The 25,639-nt window shown below is 42.1% G+C and overlaps 1 protein-coding gene across 3 annotated transcripts in view; it reads right to left on the reverse strand.

The window, feature by feature from the left end:
• Positions 1 to 20,214, reverse strand: part of LOC106567013 (adenylate cyclase type 6) — an 80,785-nt gene extending 60,571 nt beyond the window's left edge. Inside the window, exons 1-3 of one of the 3 annotated variants that reach the window (XM_014135781.2) lie at positions 19,984 to 20,214; positions 12,325 to 12,464; positions 11,017 to 11,959 (exon numbers count right to left, since the gene is read on the reverse strand). In XM_014135781.2, the coding sequence (XP_013991256.2) occupies positions 11,017 to 11,958 (942 nt within the window). In that variant the 5' untranslated portion in view covers position 11,959; positions 12,325 to 12,464; positions 19,984 to 20,214. Of the gene's footprint in view, positions 1 to 11,016; positions 11,963 to 12,324; positions 12,465 to 19,983 lie in introns of all 3 variants that reach the window. The other 2 variants (XM_014135780.2, XM_014135782.2) reach the window with 2 other exon arrangements.
• Between the last annotated feature and the right edge of the window lie 5,425 nt (positions 20,215 to 25,639).

The raw sequence follows: 25,639 nt of genomic DNA on the forward strand, positions 1-25,639 counted from the left end.
GTCAAACAAAAACAGTAATGATTGGTTTACAATAGAGCCTCCCAAAATGCAGGCGATGGCTGCAGGATGAAGTTGAAGAGCAACTGCAGAAACTTGCAGTCGACTGCAGTCAAAACTTCATGACCTTTGATAACATGATTTTTGTAAATTTCATGCAGTCGACATGTACTGTAGGTACAAGTCGGACTATTTTTATCTCCATAATGCAACACTCTTTGAAAAGTAAAATTGTACAAATGCCGACAGATCATTTGTTCATTCGACACGATGGGATCTTTTTGTGTCGGTACCTTTATGTGCAAATATTGATATAATAACCATCATATCGAAGTAAACTTGGAGTCACGCGATGATATGGCGTGGTCCTCCCACTACGACTCAGGAAACCATGCAGTTTATTGGCTACAGATGAAATAAATGATGAACTTCACAGGGTGGTGAAAGTGCACAGTAATGAGCTTGATGCGCCTTTCCAATAAATATTGAGGGTCTTATTCTGGTGTCATGATGATCGATGCTTGACTGCCGTATGACAAATACAAATATTCTCCATAATAATCTCATTATGTAGGCTAGCCTAGCCATACAGTCTACCCACACTTTATCTGCGAGCTGTTGACTAGAGCGCACGTGCCAACAGTTGAAAATGCAATAATGGAAACGCATTGAACTTGAGATTTTATTCAGTACATGAAAACATAAGTGAAAAAGTATATTTTGTGTGCACTACGTCATCACGCACTGATTGTTATACGCAACAATCCATTCTTGCTTGCAGATATTCCAAAGCTCTGTTAAGCTAGATGGAGAGCGGTGGTGAACAGCAATCTTTAAGTCATTCCACAGATTTTCAATGGGATTCAAGTCTGGGCTTTGGCTGGGCCACTCAAGGACTTTCACATTCCTGTTCTGAAGCCATTCCAGCATTGCTTTGGCTATATGCTTGGGGTCATTGTCATGTTGGAACTCTTTGCACTCTGAAGCATACCAGTCTCCCGGTCCCTGCCGCTGTAAATCATCCCCATAGCATGATGCTGCCACCACCATGCTTCACAGTAGGGACGGTGTTAGACGGGTGATGAGCTGTGCCTGGTTTTCTCCGGACATATAACTTTGCATTCATGCCAAAGAGTTACATGCTATCATGTGCCTTTTTCTCAGCTGTGGCTCCCGTCTGTCCATTTTCACATAAAGCCCAGATTGGTGAAGTGCTGTAGAGACTGTTGTCCTTCTGGCAGGTTCTCCCATCTCAGCCAAGGAACACATTCCTGACCAAGGTCCTTCTTGCCCGGTTGCTCAGTTTGGTCGGACGGTCAGCTCTCGGCAGAATCTGGTTAGTTCCATATTTTTTTCAATTTCCCAATGATGGAGACCACTCTGCTCTTACAAAACGTTCAACACTCTAGAAATTGTTTTATACCTTTCCACAGATACATGGCTCGTCGCAAATCTGTGTCTGAAATTATGTCCAAACAATTGAATTGACCACAGGTGGACTCTAATCAAGTTGTAGTGAGATCACAGGAATGATCAAAGGAAATTGGATGCACCTGAGCTCAATTTGTAGTGTAGAAGCAAAGGGGTGTGAATACTAATGTAAATTAGATATTTCTGCATTTCATTTTCTAAAAACATGTTTTCACTGTTGTTATGGGGTATTGTGGGTAGACGGCGTGATAAAAATTATATTCCATCAATTTTGAATTCTTTCTGAAGGCATATATATATATATATATATATATATATATATACACACACATATATATATACATACACACACACGTTCAAAAGTTTGGGGTCACTTAAACATTTCCTTGTTTTTGAAAGAAAAGCAAATTTTTTGTACATTAAAATAACATCAAATTGATCATAAATACAGTGTAGACATTCATTGTTAATGTTGTAAATGTCTATTGTAGCTGGAAACGGCAGATTTCTTATGGAATATCTACATAGGTGTACAGAGGCCCATTATCAGCGATTTCTCGCATGGAATAGCCTTAATTTCTCAGAACAAGAATAGACTGACAAGTTTCAGAAGAAAGTGCTTTGTTTCTGGCCATTTTGGGGCTGTAATCGAACCCACAAATGATGATGCTCCAGATACTCAACTAGTCTAATAGCGGACAGTTTTATTACTTCATTAAATCAGAACAACAGTTTTCAGCTGTGCTAACATAATTGCAAAAGGGTTTTCTAATGATCAATTAGCCTTTTAAAATGATAAACTTGGATTAGCTAACAACGTGCCATTGGAACACAGAAGTGATGGTTGCTGATAATGGGCCTCTGTACGCCTATGTAGATATTCCATTAAAAATCTGCCGTTGCCAGCTACAATAGTCATTTACAACATTAACAATGTCTACACTGTATTTCTGATCAATTTGATGTTATTTTAAAATGGGCAAAAAAAATAAGCTTTTCTTTCAAAAACAAGGACATTTCTAATTGACCCCAAACTTTTGAACGGTAGTGTTTGTGTGTATACATATATATTTTTTGGGGGTGGCTCCTGTAGGTGGCGTTAGCTAGCGCTCGTCGGCAGTACCTGCGCAAAAACTCTGGTATTTCTCATTCTATAACTTGTTCTCCATCTTCTTTTTAAATAGTGAGCAAACATGTTTTCAGCTAATTTTATTTCCCTGACTGATCAAAAAAACACTTCTCATGCTCTATTTTGTGTCTGCAGCAGACACATAGTGAGCAATATGTTTGGAACATCAAAATATCAAATCACAATACATATAGAATTGTGAGGATCGCAATACATATCGTATCGGCACCTAAGTATGGTGATAATATTGTATTGTGAGGTCCCTGGCAATTCCCAGCACTACTATTTAGTGCACTCGTTTTGACCACAGCCATTGGGCTGCCATTTGGGACACGGCCTATGGTTCTAGGACACATGACAGGTGCAGGTGACCTAAAACAATAATAAATGAAATATCCATGACGTCATGTGCCATCTTTAATACTGACATGCATGTAGGGCTTAGGTGTGATGTAATGAGATTAAATCAGATGTAGGCCTATAGATGAGGAAGGATATGTGTAAGCAAAGGCTTTACCACAGTCACATGCCTCACATTCAGCTTCTTTCTCCCTCACTGGTCAGGTCAATATAATTTGGTGAGGAACGCACAGACAAATAGTAGCTACATAGATATGCCTAAATATCCATTCATTTTGTGGTCTGCATTTGTTGAATGGCACTAAAGTGTCCCGTTTCTGATCTCTCCAATCTCTCTAAAGAGCCCACCCCCTAGAGAATTGGTATGTCAATTATGATGAAATGTCCATGTATTAGTTTCAGCCAATGCTTTTCAGCCAATGGCCTTGCTTCTGTGGTCTCCATTACTAGCAACAGTTGTTTTGCATGACAGTAAAGTTTCCTGTTTCTGGTCCCTCCACTTTCTCTAAAAAATAGTTTTTTCCAGAGCACCAGAACCTCTGAACCTCAGCTCTTACATGGCCCAAAGTGTGAATGAGGACATTCTCATCCAGCTCTGTGACTGAGAGAAGACCAAGACTGACATCAAGGGACAGAGTAAGTGTCTCTCTCTTGAGAGACAGTTATCTATCAATCTTCATCGGTCTGCTTTCATCAGAGTGCCAGCCAGGCCAGGGCTCAGCCAGGGTGAATCAAGATGTAGCCCAGACCGAGCGAGGCAAGCCCAGAACAGAGAACGGGACACAGAGATCTATTGGAAATAATCATCAGAAGTTCTGTCGGCTCAATCTCATTCTCAGCCGAGCAAGAAATAAAAAGGCCACTATGTTAAGGCAGTCTTTGTGGAGAATAGAATCGTGTGACACACACACACACACACACACAGAGAATGAAAAGATATACGTGCTGTCGTTTTTCAGCTGGATGAGACAGCCTGGTGCTATTTCACACACTCTCCATCTCTGTCACCACCCTCTCCGAGTCTCTTTTTTTGTCCCTCCTATCAACGGTCTATCTCTGTCCCTGATACTTCATGTCCATTTCAGAGGGAAAATTCAAGTAAGGGGAAAAGTGAAAAACATAGATGGGGGGGAGAGAGGTTTGTGTGTGTGTGGAGAGAGAGAGGTCTCAGAAGAGGAGAAGAGTTTCCCAGATTAGGGATGTCTGGCCATGTGATGCCAGGGGCCTCCCAGCCTCCCTCCCTCCATCCCTCGGGGCTGGCTAAACTGAATGGGGTTCTACTGTACATTCACAAAATCACTGGTGGCAAACACAGACAGAGACTGACTGGCAGATTGTTCCCCCAGAGAGGGTGAACAATTGCGCAAACTACTATCATTCACCACTGAATCAAAGGGAGTACGTACAATCATCATCATCACGCTCATTTTTTTCAATTTTAATAAAGTCACATAAAACCTTTTAGATATTATTTACTTTATGTAACTCAAGAATGTCAGAGAACTAGAGGAAGGAGCACTACAGCAGTGTCCTCCCTCCCACCACTAGAGCTCATGTCCCTGTCATTGATTGCTCATGGGACTGGAACTTATTCCCATGGATGGGATAGAGAAAGGGAGAGAAACCCTGTCCCTGCGCACCAAATGGCACCCTATACAAGGACACAGGCACACTGTCCCTGCCAGAACATTCCCCCCAGTCCTATTAACACCCATGCATGGCCAGTCCAGTCCCTACAGCCCCAGGCCAGTTCACAGTCTATCAGGAGGCCATGATCACCAGAGCAGGCTTGCTGGCCACCCTGCTCTGCCAAAACCCACCAGGCAGCGAGCCTCACACAGCCAACCACTGAGCCCACAGACACACACTCCCTGGATCCCAAATCGACCCCCAGCCCCTACCCCCATAGGCACGTGGAGATCTGACAGGATTGGATAGGTGTCTGCAATATTGTTTTTCTTACCCATCTACACACTATACCCCATAATGATAAAGTGAAAACTAATTGAAATTAATTGAAAATGAAATACCTCATTTACATAAGTATTCACACTTCTGAGTCAATACTTTGCAGAAGCCCATTTGGCAGCGATTACAGCTTTGAGTCAGCTTGGGTATGTCTATCAGCATTGCACATCTGGATTTGGGGATTTTCTCCCATTCTTCCTTGCAGATTTTCTCAAGCTTTGTTAAGTTAGATGGGGAGTGGCGGTGAACAGCAATCTTCAAGTCTTTCCACATATTTTCAATGGGATTCAAGTCTGGGCTTTGGCTGGGCCACTCAAGGACTTTCTCATTCTTGTCCTGAAGCCATTCCAGCACTGCTTTGGCTGTATGCTTGGGGTCATTGTCCTGTTGAAACATAAATCTTCGCCCCAGTCTAAAGTTGTTTGCACTCTGAAGCAGGTTCTCAACAAGAATTCAAAGTTCTCTCTATCCTTATCTCTATCCTTACCTTCCTGCTGAAAAGCATCCCCACAGCATGATGCTGCCACCACCATGCTTCACGGTAGGGATGGTGTTAGACGGGTGATAAGTTGTGCCTGGTTCTCCAGACATCGCGCTTTGCATTCAGGCCAAAGAGTTTTGTCTCTCCAAACCACAGAATCTTTTACTTTATGCTCTCCGTCTTTTACCTGCCTTTTTGCAAACTCAAAGTGTGCTGTCATGTGCCTTTTTTTCAGGAGTGGCTTCTGTCTGGCCACTATCCCATAAAGCCCAGATTGGTGAAGTGTTGTAGAGACTGTTGCCCTTCTGGCAGGTTCTTCCATCTCAGCCAAGGAACTCTGTAGTCCTGTCAGAGTGGTCATTGGTCACCTCCCTGACCAAGGTCCTTCTTGCCCGGTTGCTTAGTTTGGTCGGACGGCCAGCTCTAGGCAGAGTCTGGGTAGTTCCATATTTTTTCAATTTTCCAATGATGGAGACCACTGTGCTCTTGGAAAAGTTCAACACACTTGAAATTGTTTTATACCCTTCCCCAGATATATTCCTCATCACAATCTTGGAGATCTACGAACAGTTCCTTGGACTTCATGGTATAGTTTCTGCTCTGACATGCACGGTCAACTGTGGGACCTTATATAGACAGGTGTGTATCTTTCTAAATAATGTCCAGACAATTGAATTGGCCACAGGTGGACTCCAATCAAGTTGTAGTGACATCTCAGGGAGAATGATAGGAAAATGGTTGCAACCTGAGCTCAATTTGGAGTGTCATTTTTTTCCCCTTCTAAAAACACATTTCCAGGTCATCAATATGGGGTACTGTGTGTAGATGGGTGAGAAAAAAAACATATTTAATCAATTTTGAATTCAGGCTGTAACAATAAAATATGGAAAAAGTCAAGGGGTATGAATACTTTCTGAAGGCACTGTATATAAAACACTAGATTGCTGATGCTATTTATTGGCCATTGAGAACCGGTCAGACATTTTGGCACTCCCCAGTAAAAGCAGTCCTCCATAGGAATGAATGGAATTCTACAGCGCTTCAAAGACAAAATCACAGGTCTTTTTTTGTTGTAGTGGGGACAGTAACATTAGTCATCAAAAAAATTATACTTTAAGGAAAATGTTTTTGAATGTTACTGTTTATCTCACATAATATAATTTAAAAGTATGCATTAAAGTGTCTGTAATAGAATAAACGTCACCAAAACATTATGTAGACATTAATAAATACATTTCTATAGCTTTGAAAATATATTTTTAGCAATGGTTGCGGAGTGCCAACAAGGTGGCGAAGTGCCAACATGGAAGCATGGTGGCGAAGTGCCAACATGGAAGCATGGTGGCTTCAACATAGCACCCCCTATCGGTCAACTACTGTACATATAAATAATTGAGTTGAATGCTAAAGGGTCTGGGATTCAGTGTCTGTCTAGGGAAGGAGTGGGGAGTGGACAAGCAAAGCACCAGACCACTGAACCAGTAGTAAACTGTACCATGTCAATACGGTCCCATTCAGAGTGGTTGTATCTACAGATGTAAGGTCTTAAATTTGAGCCAATTTACTACAGCAGAAAAAGAATCCTGCAGCAACAGGAAATGTCAATCATTATGTGGATTATAATTAAATGTACAATTTTGTATGGGTTAATACATTTTTCATTAGGGCAAATTGAGTCTGTCATTTCAAAGTACAAATGACTAACTTCAGAAGCCTTTTTAAAACTCAAATACAATACCAGTTTGAACTTCCTGCTTTCCAGGAACATTCTCAGCAACAAAAGAGTGATCAAATTAGGATCCCACATCTGTATCATACTACACTGCATACCAAATTGCACCCTATTCCCTATTTAGTGCAGTAGTGCACTAAATAGGGAATAGGGTAGCATTTGGGGCTCAGGCTACATCTGATTTTAAATGGTACTGATCAAATGGACATGTCAATAACTTGTCATACCAAATAGTATCATAACTATAAATCGATATGTTTTGATAGACTCTGTGTACAGCAGAATCTACTGCTACTGGCAATTTGTCAAGAACTCTTTATCTGAAGTGTTTGCTTATGAACTGTTTATAAAGTAATGTCAACAATTTGACAAGACTTGTTCATGTATTTATCAACATTAGTAAGTAAAGTTTAGCAAACTATGTAATAACGTTTATAGGCAGTTTATATGCAATAATCATTCATAATGACAAAATAATGCATAAATCTATTTTCAAGCAATGGATGTTCCTTTGTCAAGTCCGTTGGACTATCAGAATCCTCCCCAACGCCCCCATCCGCAAAATTTTCCCCACCCCTTACACAAAACCACAATGGCATCCTTGTCTCAGTGAATTGAGGCTTGAATATGAATGCTACTGTATTATATTATCATGATATTCCTGCAAAACACAGCTAAACAGGCTCATTCAACCCAAATGACCTTCTACAAACTCCAAAAGGAGCTTCTAATCGTCGCCCTGAAGCTGAAAACACACGCACGCACACACAGCTTCATTAAAAATAACATTTTAAGGCGGCCAACACTTCACAGTCCCATCTACTTTTAGTGAGGCACCTTTGACACCACACCATGGGAGAATAGTGAAAGGAGTGTGTGTGAAATATGGAGTCCGTACACAGTTTATCCTATATTATATGAATGCAGAGGGAAGAAAAAGTAGGTTGCTTCAGGTCATGGATAGTCGTGGGTAGTGGGGCCTGATTGTAAAATGATAAATAGGGGGCCCTGGCTAAGAAGGAAGAGGTGGAGTGATTTTGTATCTTTCTTCTCATGCCAAAAGTGTGTTCCCTGAAACGTTCATTGAAGTTTAGCTACACTCGATCTAGCAAGAATTTGGATTGAGCAAGACTCCATGAATGGTCATGCATTGTTTTTTCTTAAGTTAAAACGTACAGTGGCAAGAAAAAGTATGCGGAGCTTTTGGAATGACATGGATATATGCATAAATTGGTCATCAAATTTGATCTGATCTTCATCTAAGTCACAACAATAGACAAGTGTAAACTAATAAACACACAAATTATTGTATTTTTCTTGTCTATATTGAATACATCATGTAAGCATTCACAGTGTAGGTTGGAAGAAGTATGTGAACCTCTGGGTTAATTGGAGTCAGGAGTCAGCTAACATGGAGTCCAATCAATGAGATGAGATTTGAGACGTTGGTTAGAGCTGCCCTGACCTATACATTTTTTTTTTAACTCACAAACTTTGAGTTTGCTATTCCCAAGAAGCACTGCCTGATGTGCACCATGCCTCGAACACCATGCCTTGCATAAAGCTGGAAAGGGTTACAAAAGTATCTCTGAAAGCCTTGATGTTCATCAGTCCACGGTAAGACAAAGTGTCTATAAATGGAGAAAGTTCAGCACTGTTGCTACTCTCCCTAGGAGTGGTCGTCCTGCAAAGATGACTGCAAGAGCACAGTGCAGAATGCTTAATGAGGTTAAGAAGAATCCTAGAGTGTCAGCTAAAGACTTACAGAAATCTCTGGAACACGCTAACGTCTCTGTTGACGAGTCTATGATACGTAAAACACTAAACAAGAATGGTGTTCATGGGAGGACACCACGGAAGAAGCCACTGCTGTCCAGAAAAAACATTGCTGCACGTCTGAAGTTTGCAAAAGTGCACCTGGATGTTCTGCGCTACTGGAAAAATATTCTGTGGATAAATGAAACTAAAGTTGAGTTGTTTGGAAGGAACACACAACACCATGTGTGGAGAAAAAAAGGCACAGCACACCAACATCAAAACCTCATCCCAACTGTAAAGTATGGTGGAGGGAGCGTCATGGTTTGGGGCTGCTTTGCTGCCTCAGGGCCTGGACAGCTTGTCATCGACAGAAAAATGAATTCCCAAGTTTACCAAGACATTTTGCAGGAGAATGTTAGGCTACCTGTCCGCCAATTGAAGCTCAACAGAAGTTGGGTGATGCAACAGGACAACGACCCAAAACACAGAAGTAAAACAACAACAGAATGGCTTCAACAGAAGAAAATACACCTTCTGGAGTGGCCCAGTCAGGGTCCTGACCTCAACCTGATTGCGATGCTGTGGCATGACCTCAAGACAGCAGTTCACACCAGACATCCCATGAATATTCCTGAAACAGTTTTGTAAAGAGGAATGGTCCAAAATTCCTCCTGACTGTTGTGCAGGTCTGATTCACATCTACAGAAAACATTTGGTTGAGGTTATTGCTTCCAAAGGAGGGTCAACCAGTTATTAAATCCAAGGGTTCACATACTTTTCCCACCCTGCACTATGAATGTTTACACGGTGTGTTCAATAAAGACATGAAAACGTATAATTGTTTGTGCGTTATTAGTTTAAGCAGACTATGTTTGTCTACTGTTGTGACTTAGATGAAGATCAGATCAAATTGTATGACCAATTTATGCAGAAATCTAGGTATTTCCAAAGAGTTCACATACTTTTTCTTGCCATTGTATATATATTTTTTGACATATAGTTACCACAGTGTCAGATACATGAGCCGAGCTCTATTCTACATACCTGGTTTGTGGAGTTAGCAAGGTAATTTTGGTCAACTGAGTTTAACGCGGGATAACTGGTACCACGAAAAATGGCTCACCTTTTAGCCAGGTAAATTTCTATGGCACCGAATCCTTCAGAACTCCATTTATCCTGAATGAAGAGTCTGAGTCGCGAGTTGAGGACCAATGAAATCAGATTCCGTCCCTATCGCAAAGATTGCGCCATCATCCCCTTCATTTAAATAAAACTGACTAAATATTTTATCAATCAAATGTTTTTTTTGTGTGTTAGAAAATAGTAGTTATTAAAATACCTATCACATTACACATTCAGTAATGACAGAATGCAATTGAAACTTCAAGCACAGTAAAACTTTTATATAACTTAATACAATTATTCTAGTGATAGGAGTGGGGGGAAAAGGTGTTTGTGCATTGATGAGCACACCAAAGTCGGCATTAACGATAAGCAATAAAATAAAAGATGGCACTTCTAAAAGCCTATTTCACACCATAGCCTGCTGAATTTGCAAGACAAGTTTAATTCTGATTTCGGCACAAATGAAAATGTGTCACTGACTCGCCCATGGATTGATGTTTCTCAATGAAGAGTTCGGCGTTCGACTAGCCATGTGCGACATGCACGCGCAGTTACAAGCTTGCTAGAGTTAGCAGCAGGCGGACAAGCAATATCCACAGTCATAATACAGTTGATGCCTGAGCAGGAATGTGAAGCTTACTGATGCTGGATAGCTCTAGAAAACCCTCAGTAGGTCTAGCTTGAGTCGTAGTATACACCTCCGGTCTTCAAGCTATTCTCAATAAAGCAATGCACAATTTCAACCAATGCACAGGCAAAGATGATTATTGTCATCAAAACCATACAGATACTGCTCAACAAAACTTGCTGAATAGAGTGTAAAGCCATATAACGTCAACACTTTACTACATTACTGCGTGTGTGCAAATGGCAAGTGAATTCCCCCATGACTCATAATAAAGTTAGACTGTGTATCAAGATGGCCACCAGCTGAATAAGATTAATTGCATTGTATTAAAAAGTGTTGATTATATAATCCTACCCGTTTCCAATAAAGTTGTATGGGATCATATCATGTTGACTGTAGAGCCCTACCTGTTTCCATAGGAAAACATCATCCTGGTTGAGTTGCCATGCGGTGATGAGGTGTATGGTAGACAGTACCCCTCCACTCAGCACTGCAGCTCTCATCCTCACTGGCAACAGCGTATAGATTATGTATATAAAGAACACGGACCACCAGATCCCCTCGGAGGCGCTTCGGGGGGCAACCATCAACACCCCGAACACCTGGACCACCAGCAGCACCCCGATCACCAAGTAGCTGACGATCCACATGTAGTCCTGGTGGAAGCCGTTCCTGTTACACACCACCATCATGGACAGGAAGAGGGCCATGGCCACGGAGAGCACCGAGGCGTAGGCTACGTCAGGTGGAGCGTGGACACAGTGGAAGGCTAGCATGACGCCGCAGACTATGACAAGGACACCCATCAGCATAGTCAGAGAGCTCTGGTTGAGCCTGAAGAAGTAGCGCTGGTACAGACGTTCCAGTTTCGCCGACGTGAATTTCTTGGACTGGAACACTCGTACGACGCGCATCCAGCACTCCGCGGCTGTGAAGGCTTTGCATGCTCCTCCGTCCTCCCCTGTTCCTTCCCCCAAATCCTCCCCCCCTGGACCTTTCCTCCCCGTCAGGTCTCCGTCGTCGAACCCCAGATCCACGGCCTTCAAACCCAGGTCTCCCGCTGCCCCGGTCCGTTTCCCATAGTGGTCCTCCTGCCAGCCACAGCGCATCCCAAAGTTACCCCCTCCGCTGGGGCCGGACCCCCCTCCTCCACGGTGGTAGTGCTGGGGGGTGGGAGGGGTGGGGTCCAGGTCCTCAGCGTCCCGCAGGCAGCTCATGCAGCGGGGCTTGCAGAGAGATGACCCTGAGCAACCGTTCTTCCGCTTGTTGGACTTTCTGCCATTGCGCTCCCCCCACGCGGTCTTTCGTTCGTCCACTTTGGCTACGAAGAAGCCTCGGACCCACGACATCCTACTGGGGGGAGATAGCAGGGACAGATAGACAGGGATTAGACCAAGAGACCTCAGTACACAGTCAGAGACATACGGGGGTTAGCAGGACTACAATAACACACAGTTAGGGACGGACATGAAATAACACTGTTTTTTTTATCATGGTTTCAATATGGTTGACAATGGATCAAATGATAAAGTAGAAACAAACACAGGGCTCAACTGTTTATCATTCAGTTCATTCCTAGCATCTTCATACACATCCATAGTACAGCTTCTGTAAAATCACTTGATTTACTTGACTCCGTAAAAGAGCATAAGTCCTCCTATGCTTCTTATAAAGTAAAAAGGTTCATGCGAGGTCTGAGAGTCCGGTCCCCTCACCTGTGTAGGCTTTGTGGTGTGTGCCAACGCTGCGACCCTCAGCCAGGCCACTCATTTATCCCACTGGTCCCAGATCAGATCACACAAGGACTGGACAAGGACACATAGGAGGAGTGTGTCTGCCTTGGAGTGGCCCACTACTGTCAAAGAATTACAGTGTCAAACACCACTCATTTATCACATTTAGGTCACAGGTCCCATCACAACACAGCGGGCTCAGAGTCAGACTGGTCAGGGAAAAATAGGATTCAGGAGGTGTGTATGTCTGCCTTGGAGCCGCCCAACTCTGTCAAACAACCAATCACAGTGTCTAACATGATTTCCTGAAACACAACCTCCATTACTATGCAATTAAAATGCATTTACTAAAGTACAATGTAACATGGTAATCCATGTTGTTAGTGCAATTACAACACAGGTATGAGAGTTACTTATTACAAAAGGGTTTTCAGTTGTATGTTGTTCAGTTGTTGACTGTAGCCTAAATGTGAGGATAGCGTGTGCAGCCAGACAATACAAAACTCTAACTCAAAATGTGGCAGTGTGTTTGTTCTAATCAACAACAGATGAGCTAAATTGTCAAAGTACATGTATAGTCCTGCATTCTCTTCTTTGTCACCACCACCCTTTTCTATTCCTCCCCCAATCCCCAACCCTACGCTTTGGCAGTTTCACCCAGAGAGAAGGCCTTCAAATGTCCTCATGTTGTTTTCTTTACTAATACTCAAGTGTGACTGCCCTATCATTGACGTCTTACACTTTTCAGTGCACAATTTTGTATACAGATTAGGGTGTCCTCCCACTCTGCCCAGAGTTGGTGAAAACGCGCTTTGGTGATGAAATTTTACTTCCTTATGTTATAAAATACATTTTACCAAGACAAACATGATTATTCCTGTTCTGAATCGTTCAGTGGGGTCTTTCTCTAACACATAATTAACAATTTTATCACAAAAGTCAGACTTCGTAACCTAATAGGTCCGATAAAAAGCACCGAGCTCTGTTGACTTAGTGGTGCAGGTTTCTCTGAACAACCTTTGAGGATTTCACATTCTGTGGTCGTCGTCTTCAAAGATCTCAAAAAAAGCTCAAGCATGGCGAGAATTAAATATAAAAGGCCGACTTGAGTAAGACATTTAAGCGTGTTAACCCTCCCAAGGCTGCTGGCCCAGAAGGCATCCCAAGCCGCATCCTCAGAGCATGCGCAGAGTGTTTACGGACATATTAAATCTCTCACTATCCCAATCTGTTGTCCCCACTTGCTTCAAGAAGACCACCATTGTTCCTGTACCCAAGAAAGCGAAGGTAACCGAACTAAATTAATATTGTCCTGTATCACTCATTTCTATAATCATGAAGTGCTGTGAGAGGCTAGCTAAGGACCATATCACCTCCATTTTACCTGACACCCTAGACCCATTACAGTTTGCCTGGACAACAGGAATAGCTATGTGAGAATGCTCAACTACAGCTCAGCCTTCAACACCATAGTGCCTTCCAAGCTCATCACGAAGCTCAGGGCCCTGGGTCTGAATCCCTCTCTGTGCAACTGGGTCATTGACATCCTGACTGGCCGACCCCAAGTGGTGACGGTAGGCAAAAACACCTCCCCACGCTGGTCCTCAACACAGGGCACCACAAGGGTGCGTGCTCAGCCCCCTCTTATACTCCCTGTTCAGCCATGACTGCGTGGACACGCACGTCTCCAACTCAATCATCAAGTTACTGACGACACAACAGAGGTAGGCCTGATTACCAACAACGATGAGACAGCCTACAGAGAGGAGGTGAGTGCCTTGGCAGAGTGGTGCCAGGAAAATAAGCTCTCCCTCAATGTGGACTACAGAAGACAGTAGAGAGAGCACACCCCCAACCACATCGACGGGGCCGGAGTGGAGAGGGTCAAAAGCTTGAAGTTCCTCAGCGTGCACATCACTGACTACCTGAAATGGTCCCTTCACACAGACAGTGTGGTAAAGAAGGCGCAACAGCGCCTCTTCAACCTCAGGAGGCTGAAGAAATTCATCTTGGCCCCTAAGACCCTCACAAACTTGTACAGATGCATTATTGAGAGCATTCTGTGGGGCTGTATCACCGCCTGGTACGGCAATTGCACCGTCCGTAACAACAGGACTCTCCAGAGGGCGGTCAGCCAACCGCATCATCAAGGGCACACTGCCTGCCCTCCAGGACATCTACAGCACCCTGTGTCACAGGAAGGCCAAGAAGATCAAAGGACCCCCAGCCACCTTAGAGACAGTACAGCTGCAGCAAAGCTGGGACCGAGAGACTGATAAACAGCTTCTATCTCCAGGCCATCAGACTGTTAAACAGTCACCACTAGCCGGCCTCCGCCCAGTACCTAAACCTCAAACACTGTCACTAGCCGGATACCACCTGGTACTCTACCCTGCACCATAGAGTGGTCACTTTAATCATGTTTATACTGTTTTACCCACTTTATATGTATAAACTGTATTCTAGTCATGGCTCATCCTATATAACTACAAGTATACACACTTTTGAAAATTGGATTTGTTCTGATATTTCTTATTTTCTTTCTTTTTACTTTTTGGATGATGCGTGTATTGTTTTGTATTGCTAAGGTATTACTGCACTGTTGGAGTTAAAAACACAAGCATCTCTCTGCACCTGTAAGAACATATGCAAATCTGTGTATGTGACCAATAAACTTTGATTTGATTTGTAATGAAAGCTTGGTATACGCTCAGTGCGCCATTGACATTTCACAGAGACACTTGTTTTTGTGAGAAACTGTTGAAAAATAACAGGAAATTTGAAACGTACTACGTCATGTCTCAAAATCGAAAAAAGGTGACGAGTTCAAAAGGAAAGTGAGCCCGTCTGGTAGCCAGTAGCCTTCATTTTTCACAGAATTCAGCCTAGCTGACGCGATGCTCCACGTTTTTTAACACTTTTTTTTCTCTGGCCTCCATTGATTTAGTCACCCAAATTCTGGCCACCCTACAAGGGTAAAAAAACCTCCAATAACTTTTGAACGTATTACGATAGAGACATGAGGTAATTGGTTTTCATAGAGGATGATCTACTATTTGACCATTTGGTCAAAAGATGCGTTTTGATTGGACACCTGATACAGATGTACTGTATGTATATTTCTGGATTTCAATATGGTTCCTTCCATTCCAAATACAATTGGCCTATACAGTTATACTGCTTTATGGATTACGTGAACACTTATATCACGCCTTGTTTAGGTCGATAACAACAACTGGAAAACCCAGACAATTGTACATTTGTATAATGTAATTCAACTCTCACCAGCTGCTGCTGGTATAATGCCTCCAACTAACTTTAAATAAACCATTCTCCTCCAACTCTACTAGTCCCATAGACTTACAGAGACAGAGACACAGAGAGAGACACAGAGAGAAGTTAGCTAGCTAGTTACATTATATCAATCTCCCCATAACATCAGGGCAGAGTTGGGTTTGCCCTATTAGACAACAAAGCTCCTATGAGTGGGCAGTTAGCAGTCAGCAGCCATCACAGATGAAACACACACACATGCCGCACGCACATAGAGATGAAGAGCCCTCCAATCCAGATTAAATTGGGCATGTTTCCTCTCCCCCATTAGCCCTGATGACTCACTGCTTGTATCCCAAATGACACCCTATTCCCTATATAGTGCGCTACTTCTGACAAGGGCCTAGGCTGGCTTCCGGCTGCATTCAGCACACATCAAGGACATAGGTATATAACCTCTAAACTTAATGAAGACTAAATCTCTCAGCCAGGGAGAATCTGTAGAACAACAACATGGATGAAAAATAATAGAGGTGCAGTGTTTCTGCATGCGTGTGCCTCGACAAGCAGCACTTGTCCAGGGCAACAACAAAAAAAATTGTCAGACAAAATTAATATATACAATACATACAAAAGTATGTGGACACCCCTTGAAATTAGTGGATTTGGCTATTTCAGCCACACAAGTTGCTGACAGGTGTATAAAATCGAGCACACAGCCATGTAATCTCCATAAGGGTGGGGCGGCAGGTAGCCTAGTGGTTAGAACGTTGGGCCAGTAACCGAATGGATGCTGGATCGAATCCCCGAGCTGAAAAGGTACAAATCTGTCTATCTGCCCCTGAACAAGGCAGTTAACCCACTGTTCCCCAGTAGACCGTCATTGCAAATATGAATTTGTTCTTAACTGACTAGCCTGGTTAAAAAAAAAAAAAAAAATTGCAGTAGAATGGCCTTACAGAAGAGCTCAGTGACTTTCAACATGGTACAATGATAGGATGCCACCTTTCCAACAAGTTAGTTCGTCAAATTTCTGCACTGCTAGAGCTGCCCCGGTCAACTTTAAGTGCTTTTATTGTGAATTAGAAACATCTAGGAGCGACAATGGCTCAGCAGCAAAGTGGTAGGCCACACAAGCTCACAGAACAAGACTGCCAAGTGCTGAAGTGCGTAAAAATTGTCTGTCCTCAGTTGCAACACTCACTACCGACTTCCAAACTACCTCTGAAAGCAACGTCAGCACAAGAACTGTTCGTTGGGAGCTTCATGAAATGGGTTTCCATGGCCGAGCAGCCGCACACAAGCCTAAGATCACCATGCTCAATGCCAAGCGTTGGCTGGAGTAATGGAATACTTTCTTTGTGAGGCATTGGAAAACCTCCCTGGTCTTTTTGGTTGAATCTGACCATACAGATAATTGTATGTGTTGGGTAAAGAGATGAAGTAGTCATTCAAAAATCATGTGTGTAGGCCAGTGTGTGTAGGCTAGTGGCACAGTCTCTCAATTGAATCCATTTTAAATTCAGGCTGTAACACAACAAAATGTGGAAAAAGTCAAGGGGTGTGAATACTTTCTGAAGGCACTGTATCTCAGTAGTTAACTATTGTCATGTATTAAATGTAATTGTCATATCAAATTTCCTAAAAACTTTCCACCAGCTTAAGCGCAAATTGTGACCCACAGCTGATGAAAGGGTGCTTCCGGTAAACCGTCTCTCAGTGACCAATATTGGAAACTGGGAAATAAATCTGAAGCTGTCGGACAGCTGGGACTCCCCTCTATACAACATAGATCATGTCATTCTGCCAACTTTAAATATATTCTTAGAATAGCCTAACCTGAATATTTTAGCTTAACAAGGTTATAGATAAACATGTCTTAGTTATTTATCTTGCTTTGAAGTAGGCTACTTTAGCCAATTGTTCTCTGATTCCTTGAATGAGGAAATTATTTTATAAATACAAAAAGTATTTGGTTGTAATTTTGCTACTTTTTATAGCCTATGAAGGGTAGCCAACCATGCTCCAGGACAGCCTTAAAGGGACAGTGTTGTATTTTTAGACAGGCTTGAATATGCAAAGAAGTCAATAGGCAGAGAGTAGCCTGCATTTTTTGTCTGATTCTCTGTATGGTAATAGGCCTTATAATCATAATAATTTTTTATTTTTTTTGTAAAGTGGTTCCTTGCATCATATGACACACTTTTAAGTCACCTTTTTGGCCCATAGTGTTACATACCTTTTTTGGGGGGACAAGTGACTTGGCAAAAAGTTAATGTCAAACCCCGGTGTGTGTGTGTGTGGGGGGGGGAGAGAAAACAAATGTACATTTATCAAAATATACAAAGAATCTATTATATTATATTTGAATCTATTCAATTCTACAGTACATGCCTGGCATGCCTTATTTCTAATCAAGAGCAGTAGCTATTGATAGAAGTTGCTTCAGAAAATAAACCTTTGGAACTAACTGAGGGGCTGGCAAACAGAGAATCCTGTTCTGTGGTTTGTTATTTCAAATACAGTTAGTTAAAATCTGTACTGCCATTCTGCCAATACACAACATAGTCTTCTGTCTGACATACACTAGCCTAGGTTGTATTCTGTGTATTCTTTAATAATGTAATTTCCAAAATATGTAGCCTACCTTTACTTATTTTATCATTACTAAAATTCCACCTATAATAAGTGGTTTCTCTTTTATTTTTCCTTTCCCCCATAACCATACCACAATATCTCTCCGTTATTAACGTCAAAGCAGGTTTAAGGACACATATTAACATTGAGTAGATGATTGGAACGTCGGATATTCTATTTTAAATACAAATATTAAAACAGCAAATAGCACGATATGCAAATGACATATATAGGTCTTGTTTCGCAGATAAAAGCATCTGATCTATGCACTAATAGATTATTCAATGCTCCTCTAGGTCAGACTGGTAATCAAGCATGTATTCACCTCTGGTGCATGCACCGCCGGTCAGACACACAGCTCGAGCACACAGCAGCGGTTATGTAACACAAACAGAACAGCGCATGCATGCATTTACAGCAGCATCCGCTCGAGATATCATAAAAAATAAAAAATAAAAAATACGTATTTCTATTCTTACTGACTCTGGATAAACCGGGAAAACAGTTGTCAACGTTGTAAATGAATATATATATAGGTTATATATTGAGTTTGAATGTATATTATCTATATGCAGGACTAAAGACCACATCATTCTCAGGATGTTTGCGATAAATAGGCCTCTATAATATGTGACATGCAATCAACTATCTGCATATAGCCTATTTGGTTGCAAGAAGGCCAGCCGAACACACTGATTCCATCGGACGCACCGTTTGTATGTGTAGCCTATGTTAACCAGCCTTTACCCTGCCAGACTGCTGACATTTCGTTGCAGTTACGGCAAGTATCCTATACTTCTCAAACATTGCTTAGGCCTATATAACGGGGTGTCTGTTTCCTTGCACTGACGTTTGTTATCCATTTAAGACCCTATAGCCTTACCATTCGACGCCAGAATTTAGGTCAGGAGTAACGGTCATCACTTAAAATCTCTCTACCAACTTCTCAGATAAACTCTAGACAAGTAGTATAGCAGGGTTCCCCAACTGGCGGCCTGAGTAAAATAACATATATATATATATATATATATATATATAAGCTCCAAGTCATTTTAATTTAGGAAAATCTGTTCCCAATTATTCCCACGCATTATAGAGAGACACCTGATCGTATACAAGTGTAAACAAGGTTCGAAATGATGATGTTTTAACCAAATACACCTGTGCTTCTTGAGGTCAATTTGCAGTCTACAAATTATTTATAATTATGTTCCGGACCCCCGACCATCCACTCCAGAAAATCTAGTTAATGATCCCTGGCCTACAGTATTGGCAAAGTCATGATACCCTGATGCACCTTCAAGCATATTTTTATGGTGAGAGAACATGATACATGTCCTAAACCGGGTCCTTCTCGGTAAGTCCCTTCTTGTAAATGCACCTAGAATGTATCCTTATTTAGTAAAGGCCTCAACAAATATATGAAGCTTACACATAGCCTATAGGCTTGTTACTAGCTACATGGTCGATAGTGCCATGTAAAACAATACAGTGCAAATACCTGCATAACATAACATGCCACCTTGAGACTTGGCTACAGGCTACTGCAACACTTTGCCTTAAGAGGCCGACTCTCAACATTGTAACCTCGGATGTTCTGTTGACATTTTGTAGCACTAGTGTTTTCTATAACTACACTGATACTAGTCGACTTGCTACTATTGTAGCGTTGTTGTAGCCTACAAAAACAGTTGGCCAGAAACCTAGGACAGCGGGAGGGCTTGTACTTACCACATTGACTGACACCCTTGTACGAATAGCGCGCAATATGGACTACTTTTCTCCCTCTGCGTTGGTAGACATGCTTCGCTGTCTTCTCGTTTCAGATGAAAACGTTTATCAATCGACGTCCGTAGGCGACAATCGAAGGGAACGGCTCCAAATGTACAAATCTCTCGTTCGCGCTTTGCTCTTCTCAACGCTCTCTCACCCTCATACATTCTCATGAACTCAGTAAGCCCCCTAGAGGTAGCTCCAGTGTGAATGTGTGTGTAGGGAAGTACTTCTCATGAACTAATAATAGGACAACAAATGGCAACACAAATACAGTGGTGAAAAAAGTACTCAATTGTCATACTTGGGAAAAAATCAAAGATACCATAATAGAAAATAAAAGTGAAAGTCACCCAGTAAAATACTACTTAAATATACTTAAGTATCAAAAGTACATGTACTTTCTAAAATATACTTAAGTAGGCCTATCAAAAGTAAGTAAAGGTATAAATAATTTCAAATACCTCATATTAAGCAAACCAAGCATAGTTTATTTTTGTACATTTTTTATAGATTTTTTTACAGATAGCCAGGGGCATGCTCCAACACTCAGACATCATTTACAAACATGTGTTTGGTGAGTCCACTAGATCAGAGGCAGTAGGGATGACCAGGGATGTTCTCTTGATAAGTGTGTGAATTAGAACATTTCCTGTCCTGAAAAACATTCCAAATGTAACGAGTACTTTTGGGTGTCAGGGAAAATGTATGGAGTAAAATGTACATCATTTTCTTTAGGAATGTAGTGAGGTAAAAGTACACGTTTTCAAAAATATAAATAGTAAAGTAAAGTACAGATACCCCCAAAAATGACTTAAGTAGTACTTTCAAGTATTTTTACTTGAGTACTTTACACCACTGCACAAATATGAGTGCTATTTTGAGTGGGACAAGCAATGAAGAATGTGATGGAGATTGAACTACTAAATTACTAAAAAAGTCAGTAAAAGTTAGTTAGGCCTACAAAGCCTCGTTTATACTTTGCGCCAACATGTTTTTTAATGATCTGATCAATATGATCCAATCAAAAGCTAATGTTGTGTCTGCACATTCTATTAAAATGTGTCTCTTCTCCGTTCACTCTGTCCGCATTGTGAAAAGATTAGCTGGGGCCTCTCACTATGCAAAATATTTGACAGATATTATTTCAAAATAAGATTTATTTAAAGACAATTTGATGCCATAAGTCAATGGTACTACCTGTCAAGGATATTAGAGGCCAGTATAATGATGATTTAAATGGTTTGACCATCCAGATCTGTTTACACTTGATTGATATCCAGACACAATGCACACCAGACTACCTCCAGAAATGGTCAGGAAGATTTAATCCCAATCAGATCGAAATGTGTCTTTGAATCATCTCTACACGCCTATTAAACAAATGGGGCCACAATGTAGAATGTGGACAAGATCAGGACAAAGGGAGCTCAAGAGAGTGACAATGTTGACTGCAGCTAACCAAGATATACCATTAAAGAGTGCAGCCTACTACTTTAGCGTCCAAGGACCTTAGTAAGTAAGTCACTTTGCACAAGTATTTCTCCTGTTTCTGTAGCATGAGGCAGTTTGATGTACAAGTACACCCACCAGACAGGGCACTAGTATACTGCAGGGCCTTATCCCAAATCAATGCCCTTAATGCTGAGTGCCAAGCAGAGATGCATCGGTTCCCGTTTTTACAGTCTTTGGTTCCAATCTCAGGGCAGACACTCTAACCACAAGGCCACTGAGTTGGTTATATATGGGCACAATCAGAATGTGGACAAGATCAGGACAAAGGGGGCTCAAGAGAGTGGCAATGTGGACTGCAGCTAGCCAAGATGTACTGTTAAGGGCTGCAGGCTAGCCTACTACGTTAATGTCCAAGGACCTTAGGCATATAACCTACAGGTAACTGACAAAATAAAGGAAACACTTAAGTAAATGAGGGATACAAAGTATACTGAACAAAAATATAAATGCAACATGTAAAGTGTTGGTCCCATGTTTCATGAGCTGAAATTAAAGATCCCAGAAATGTTCATACGCACAAAAAACGTATTTCTCTCCAGTTGTGTGCACAAATTTGTTTACATCCCTGTTAGTGAGCATTTCTCCTTTGCCAAGATAATCCATCCACTTGACAGGTGTGGCATAAAGAAGATGATTAACAGCATGCTCATTACACAGGTCCACCTTTTGCTGAGGACAATAAAATGGCCACTCTAAAATGTACAGTTTTGTGACACAACACAAGGCCACAGGTGTCTCAAGTTTTGAGGGAGCGTGCAATTGGTATGCTGACAGCAGGAATGTCTACCAGAGCTGTTGCCAGAGAATTTGGCAGTACATCCAACCGACCTCACAACCGCAGATGGCGTGCAACCACGCCAGCCCAGGACCTCCACATTCGGCTTCTTCACCTGAGGGATCGTCTTGAGACCAGCCACCCAGACAGCTGATGGAACTGAGGAGTATTTCTGTCTGCAATAAAGCCCTTTTGTGGGGAAAAACTGGGTCTGGCTCCCTATGCCCTCCCAGGCCCACCCATGGCTGCGCCCCTGCCCAGTCATGTGAAATCCATAGATTAGGGCCTAATTAATTAATTAAAATTGACTGATTTCCTTATATTAACTGTTAAATCCTTGAAATTGTTGCATGTTGCGTTTATATTTTTGTTCAGTATATATTGAAAGCAGGTGCTTCCACACAGTTGTGGTTCTTGAGTTAATTAAGTAATTAACATCCCATCATGCTTAGGGTTGTGGATAAAAATGTCCAGTTGCTCATTATTTTGGCTACCATGGCTAGAAGAAGAGTGACTTTGAAAGAAGTGACTTTGAAAGAAGGTCTCAAATGATCATAGGGGGTTTAAAGGGTGTGTGTGTGTGTGTGTGTGTGTGTTAGTGATGCGCGGGTCAGCTGTTTGTTCACCCGCACCCGCCCGCAATTGCCTGCACCCAACCCTAACCTGCAAATAGGCCGATAGGAAATGCGCTCTACAGTCAAGAGACGGCGGAACAATTTCTTTGACAGGGGGTGCGGGATTTCTTTTTTTACGTCTAATTTAGATATGTTTCTGCATTATAATTTCCTACATTTTGGTAGGCTATTTGTTAGACAATGTGTCTATAATTAGATACATGCAGCTTATTTTCTGTCATTACTGCCCTAGAAGACTAAATAAACCCTTGCTCACCAGAATAATGTCATAAATCGATGAATGCTTCGATCTAGTTGACATCAGTAATGTTTTCTCTTTCATCGGTGCTTCTCTCACTCAGCAGATGTTTAGGGACGGGACAAAATGCTATGAAAATAAATAAACAGAAAGATTTTCAGAGCAGCATTTCCAAATGACATCAGTTTGAACGGTTTAATAAGGAAATTAGAAGCAGTGAAAATGACCCCACATGTTCCCAGTTATCAATGAGCACATTAGAAGCAGTGAAAATGACCTAACATGTTCCCAGTTATCAATGAGCACTCAGGAGGTGGGCGTCCCTCCAGAGTGGATGAGCACTCACGAGGTGGCCGTCCCTCCAGAGTGGTCGAGCACTCACGAGGTGGGCGTCCCTCCAGAGTAGTCGAGCACTCACGAGGTGGGCGTCCCTCCAGAGTGGTTGAGCACTCACGAGGTGCCAAACGTCCTGCACGGTGTTGGGCTGTAAGCACAACCCCCACCTGTGGACGTCGGGCCCTCATACCACCCTCATGGAGTCTGTTTCTGACCGTTTGAGCAGACACATGCACATTTGTGGCCTGCTGGAGGTCATTTTGCAGGGCTCTGGCAGTGCTCCTCCTGCTCCTCCTTGCACAAAGGCGGAGGTAGCGGTCCTGCTGCTGGGTTGGTGCCCTCCTACGGCCTCCTCCACGTCTCCTGATGTACTGGCCTGTCTCCTGGTAGCGCCTCCATGCTCTGGACACTACGCTGACAGACACAGCAAACCTTCTTGCCACAGCTCGCATTGATGTGCCATCCTGGATGAGCTGCACTACCTGAGCCACTTGTGTGGGTTGTAGACTCCGTCTCATGCTACTACTAGAGTGAAAGCACCGCCAGCATTCAAAAGTGACCAAAACATCAGCCAGGAAGCATAGGAACTGAGAAGTGGTCTGTAGTCACCACCTGCAGAACCACTCCTTTATTGGGGGTGTCTTGCTAATTTCCTATAATTTCCACCTGTTGTCTATTCCATTTGCATGTGAAATTTATTGTCAATCAGTGTTGCTTCCTAAGTGGACAGTTTGATTTCACAGAAGTGTGATTGACTTGGAGTTACATTGTGTTGTTTAAGTGTTCCCTTTATTTTTTTGAGCAGTATATATCAGATATCGAGGGCCAGTCCTGGTCACCTGGATCCACTGGTGATGACAAAAATAAAATCCAGTCAAATCAAATGTTGTTTTCATGTACTTGCAGGCTTCTCACACAGTGCAATGGCGACAAAAGTAACACTGGAAAGTAATCAAATTAGTGACATTGTAAATATATAACATTTTAATAAACATACTAAATAAACCAAATCAAGTACAAGAAAATACGATTTTAGAAAAGCAGCCTACAGATGTAGGATCTTAATTTTAACCAATTTGCTACAGCAGGAAAATAATCATACAGCAACAGGAATTGTGAATTATTATGTTGATTATAATGAATAGACATTTTTGTAGGGGTTGATATATGTTTAGTAAGGGCAAATTAAGTCTGTAATTTTAAAGTGGAAATTACAAACTTTAGAAGCCTTCTTAAAAATTATACTACAAGTTTTCATTTCAAATTGCATTGGTCCGGTAGACAAAAGTGATTTCATTGTGTACAGAAAATGAATAAATGGTAAGTGTGTGGTAGGGTGCAGTAATCAGCCCAGGGTTCAGCTGTTGGAACATTGTGGTTTAGGAGGCTGGCTTTGTGACAGGTAGAGGGAGACTTGATGTTGACCCTCACTGAAGCGAATCCCTCTCCCCTTCACAATCGGAGGTCCCTTTAAGGGTGACCTGAATCTGGAGCCCTTCATCAGTGGCATCCTGGGTTGCAGGGTTCTTTCGAATGGCTCCTATACACAAACAAAGAACATTGAGTTACATTTGAATCGCACATGGTCTTACACATTACAGGCAGAAACCTAAGCTACAAAATGCAAGAGAAGTATTATAAATTACACACTGTTAACATATTTCCCTCCCCCACCCCCTATATTTTATATACATTTATTGTGACAGTCTGTAAAGAAAGACGGCAGCTTTTTCCAATAAGTATGTACATTTAAGTTGTTAACAGTTACTATATGTTCTTACCTCATGTCTGCGGCCCAAACTTGGCACTGTTGCCAATTGTAGTGTCTCACTTCTGGTCCTGTTGAAACAATAACTTTACATTTACACTTTACAAGCAGACCACCATAGTCCTTGTGCCCAAGAACATTAAGGTAACCTGCCTAAATGACTACCGACACGTAGCACTCACGTCTGTAGCCATGAAATGCTTTGAAAGGCTGGTCATGGCTCACATCAACACCATTATCCCAGAAACGCTAGACCCACTCCAATTTGCATACCGCACCAATAGATCCACAGATGATGCAATCTCTATTGCACTCCACACTGCCCTTTCACACCTGGAGAAAAGGAA

This window comes from Salmo salar, chromosome ssa13 (genome assembly GCF_905237065.1).
Source record: "Salmo salar chromosome ssa13, Ssal_v3.1, whole genome shotgun sequence".
NCBI lineage: Eukaryota > Metazoa > Chordata > Actinopteri > Salmoniformes > Salmonidae > Salmo > Salmo salar.